Source organism: Ostrea edulis, chromosome 3 (assembly GCF_947568905.1).
Source record: "Ostrea edulis chromosome 3, xbOstEdul1.1, whole genome shotgun sequence".
Taxonomy (NCBI): Eukaryota; Metazoa; Mollusca; class Bivalvia; order Ostreida; family Ostreidae; genus Ostrea; species Ostrea edulis.
Window position 1 is genome coordinate 77,662,644 of NC_079166.1, and position 3,750 is coordinate 77,666,393.

Genomic DNA, 3,750 nt, shown 5'->3' on the forward strand with positions numbered 1-3,750 from the left:
CAAGCTTCCAGAAAAGAGACGGGTGGTAATTACTTTATTCTCTATTTTCTGTTGACAAAATGCTGATGGTCCGCCTTATAAGGCGTAATAATGATTTCATAGGGTTTTTGTTTTGTTTTCTTTTGTTTTGAATTATTAATTTGGTTTTGCTTTAGTCTCCAACCAGATGGCCTGAACATTTTTTTATGATGAAAGTAGTAAGATATGACGCCACTATGAGGTGAAATGTTCTGATAATAAATGAAACTTCATATGATATTGAAACTTTAGAATGTTGCCATTATTTAAAATGTTTATTATTACATACATCAAAATGGTTACTGGTGAGACTGTGTTTAGAATATATGTTCTATCTATTAATTTCAATTAATATATCAATCACAATTTTTTTTTCATCGAGCTGTGATTATTACAGAGTGCATACTCTGATTCATTTAATGAAAAAAAATTAATTTCCACAGTATCAATCATACAATTGCATTCTCCTGTTTCGTCTTCCTCGTAGTTCTCGCAGCATACACCAGATCCGGCATCTGTTCTAAATATACATGAAATATGAGTTAATTGGATAAACAATTTTTTCTCGGCTCTTTGTTTTAGTATTCCCCCTATGCTTTTGCTCATTTTACTCATATAAAATACGCCACCAGCAAAATATAAAATTTGGACCTTTAGAAGCATATTACCCAAAGTTGCAGCAGTGTAGTACGTACCAACGTCGGTCGGGACAAGGGATTTCGCTTTTCAAGGTCTTCATCTTATACTTTTAAAATGCTCAGCGTTTAGCAAATTTCTCTATTCTCGCCGTTCATTTCAAACGACCAACATACATGTACAAACTGGAATCGAATCCAAGACCTAGTGATCCCTAACCACTGGATTATAAGTGCGGTGGATAAAATAGCTCTTTGAGTTAACTGGGTGTATATGTTCATGGAATTCTTCCCATTCAGTGACTTCTCAAGGAAGAAAGATTCACCCAACACAATGATTGAGAAATTCAATTTTATCCAGTATTGAAATTGATCATCGTCGTATACATGAATTATGTTCATACATGTTTAAACCCAGAGGTGGACCAACAATTTTACACCTGTCTAGTTAGTTTACTCGGCATACAGCAAGTTACTGTTAACAAGCGGAAATACGCGTGGCAATCGTCTTCAGCGAACTTCTGGAAATATGTACCTGTTCTGTCTATCGGTGTGTTATTGTATAAAAAAGTTGCTATCCTCGCATGGCGTTTGATACAAGTGTAACATAGACAGAGTGAGAGTCGATTGTTACATCAAATCTATTTCCTCGTTATACGTTCTAAATATATTTACAAGCAAAAATGTTAAAAAGAATATTACAATAACACAAACAAGAAACAACAGTCTTCAATTTGAATTACCTGTTTCGAATGCACACACTTTGACCTTTGGTGGTGAAAGATGAATGCGTAAGGAGAAGTGCTAATATTCCAACACCATTAAACGCCATTGAATTCAAACAAATGCAGATAAAAATTTAAATCAATCAAATCCAGGAAATACGTCGACAGTGATCACCAGGAAACTACAGTTTGTTGAATCGACATAATAGTCTGATAGAATGGTATTGTCCTCAATGTTCAGCAAATATCACAATTACATGTAGGGAGAAATGGTTCTGAAAAAAAAATATTTTCGAATACGATAAAAGACGTAATGTAAACCGTGTACATGCTATCAGGAATATATTAAACTTCTCTATTGCTAAACAGCACTACTGAAAATGTCGGTCTATCAATACTTCAAGTTCTTAAAATTTGTATAACGTTAGCATATATGATACAGCTGTAACCATGGGCAGAGAGGCAGCTATAGTCTTATGAAACAGATCGACAAGATTCACTTCTTGTATAATACCGTATAGCCAGTTTCTATTATGTAAAACTTATACGGTACCAATTTTGATGCACCAGATGCGCATTTCGACTAATAATGTCTCTTCGGTGATGCTCATCCGAAATGTTTGAAATCCGAAATAGCAATGAAGTTTTAGAGCTATTATAGCGAAAAACAGCGGGCCAAAAAAGTGGAGTCAAATTCGTCTTAGGATAACAGCTATGCATGAGGGAGATAATCCTTAATTTTGAAATGAATTTCTAAATTTTATAACAGCAATTAAATATACATCCGTATTTTCAAGCTAGTAACGAAGTACTTAGCTACTGGGCTGTAGAGACCCTCGGGGACTAACAGTTCACCAGCAGAGGCCTCGACCCAGGGGTCATAATGTAAAACTTATACGGTACCAATTTTGATTATCTGTTATTTTATTATTATTATTCTTTTTTCCCCCGCATAGTTGTCTTTTTCTTTCTTTGTTGGCGGCGGAAAATCTGGTGGATATGAATTCTACAAGGTATTATTAATTTGGTGGATAATATTTTGGTTGGTGCATTCATTCATTTATCTATAAAATGTATTTATAAAAGGCGGACATAACGAACAGTGATCAATCTCAAACTCCTATAGGCAATACAAAGTATACAGTTGGGCAAACACGAACCCCTGGACACACCAGATGTGGGATCAGGTGCCTAGGAGGAGTAAGCATCCCTTGTCGACCTGTCACACCCGCTGTGAGCCCTATATCCTGATCAGGTAAACGGAGTTATCCTTAATCAAAATCAGAGTGCCAAGAACGTAATATAATGCTATGCTGAAAACAGATTTTTAATTTGGTGTATATCTGTGAATCGGTAGAATAGACCAAATTATATACTCGCCAAACAAACCGGCTATTCGTTAATATTACATTTTATACCAAAATAGTTGTCAGTGTTTTGATAAATAGTGCACAGCTACTCTCTTGGCATGGCTTACAAAAGCATGATAATTATCATGCTGCCAATATTTCTCTCAATATTTCAGTGGAACAATGGGCGATCACTCTGAATGCGCTTCCATTCGAGGTCCCGTGTTACAGGAGGTGTGGCGCGGTAAAGATCCTTCCCTGCTCAAAGGTCATCAGTGCCGACCATAGGCCCGAATCTTGTAGTCCTTCATCGATAATGGTGACTTTTTCATATGAGTGAAAGATTCACGAGTTGGATGTTGATTAATAATATACAACCAACCAAACAAATCAATCCTCTCCAAAACAGTGTGAAATGAACCCTGGGCGTAGGATGATACATGTATATTGAAAATGCACTGTACCTTAAAAGGATCTTCTTTACTCCTGACCATGACGGACGTATAATTATGATAAATATTCAAGCCTCTAACAAACTTATGAAATCTGATCGTAGGGTTTCAGGATCTGACATCATGGTGGGGCTAAGTGGTCCTATAGAATAGGTATATACAAATGCTTAGGGAAAAACGTCGGATTTTTTTTTTCTGGGTACCACGGAGGCAAACTGCTTGTATATAGAAATTGACAACATGCATGCATATACAAATTAAGTATGGTTCCATGTAAAACTCAGGCAGAGGGTGATAAGTCGACCGTCAGGGATTGAGCCGATATTTATATATATAGTAACATTGTTTATAAGAAATCATTCGGTGATAATATTTTTTTTCATATGACGCACCTTCACAGAGCTGTGTTACTAAAAATAGAATACCCATGTTTTGACCAAAATTGACTCATAAAAATGTCATATATTCTTAAAGGTTTTGTTACATGAAAAGATCATACATTTTGAAATGGCTTATATACAATGAAGAAGAAGGCTACTGTTTACGAATTTCTGTTGTCACAGTGAGTATT

The 3,750-nt window shown here is 35.7% G+C and overlaps 1 protein-coding gene across 3 annotated transcripts in view; it reads right to left on the minus strand.

The window, feature by feature from the left end:
* LOC125677513 (uncharacterized) overlaps nt 1-1,592 on the minus strand; it is a 20,275-nt gene extending 18,683 nt beyond the window's left edge. For 2 of the 3 annotated variants that reach the window (XM_056159054.1, XM_056159053.1), the window contains exon 1: nt 474-830. In XM_056159054.1, the coding sequence (XP_056015029.1) occupies nt 474-681 (208 nt within the window). In that variant the 5' untranslated portion in view covers nt 682-830. Of the gene's footprint in view, nt 1-473; nt 831-1,396 lie in introns of those variants that run through there. The other variant, XM_048915615.2, reaches the window with a different exon arrangement.
* Between the last annotated feature and the right edge of the window lie 2,158 nt (nt 1,593-3,750).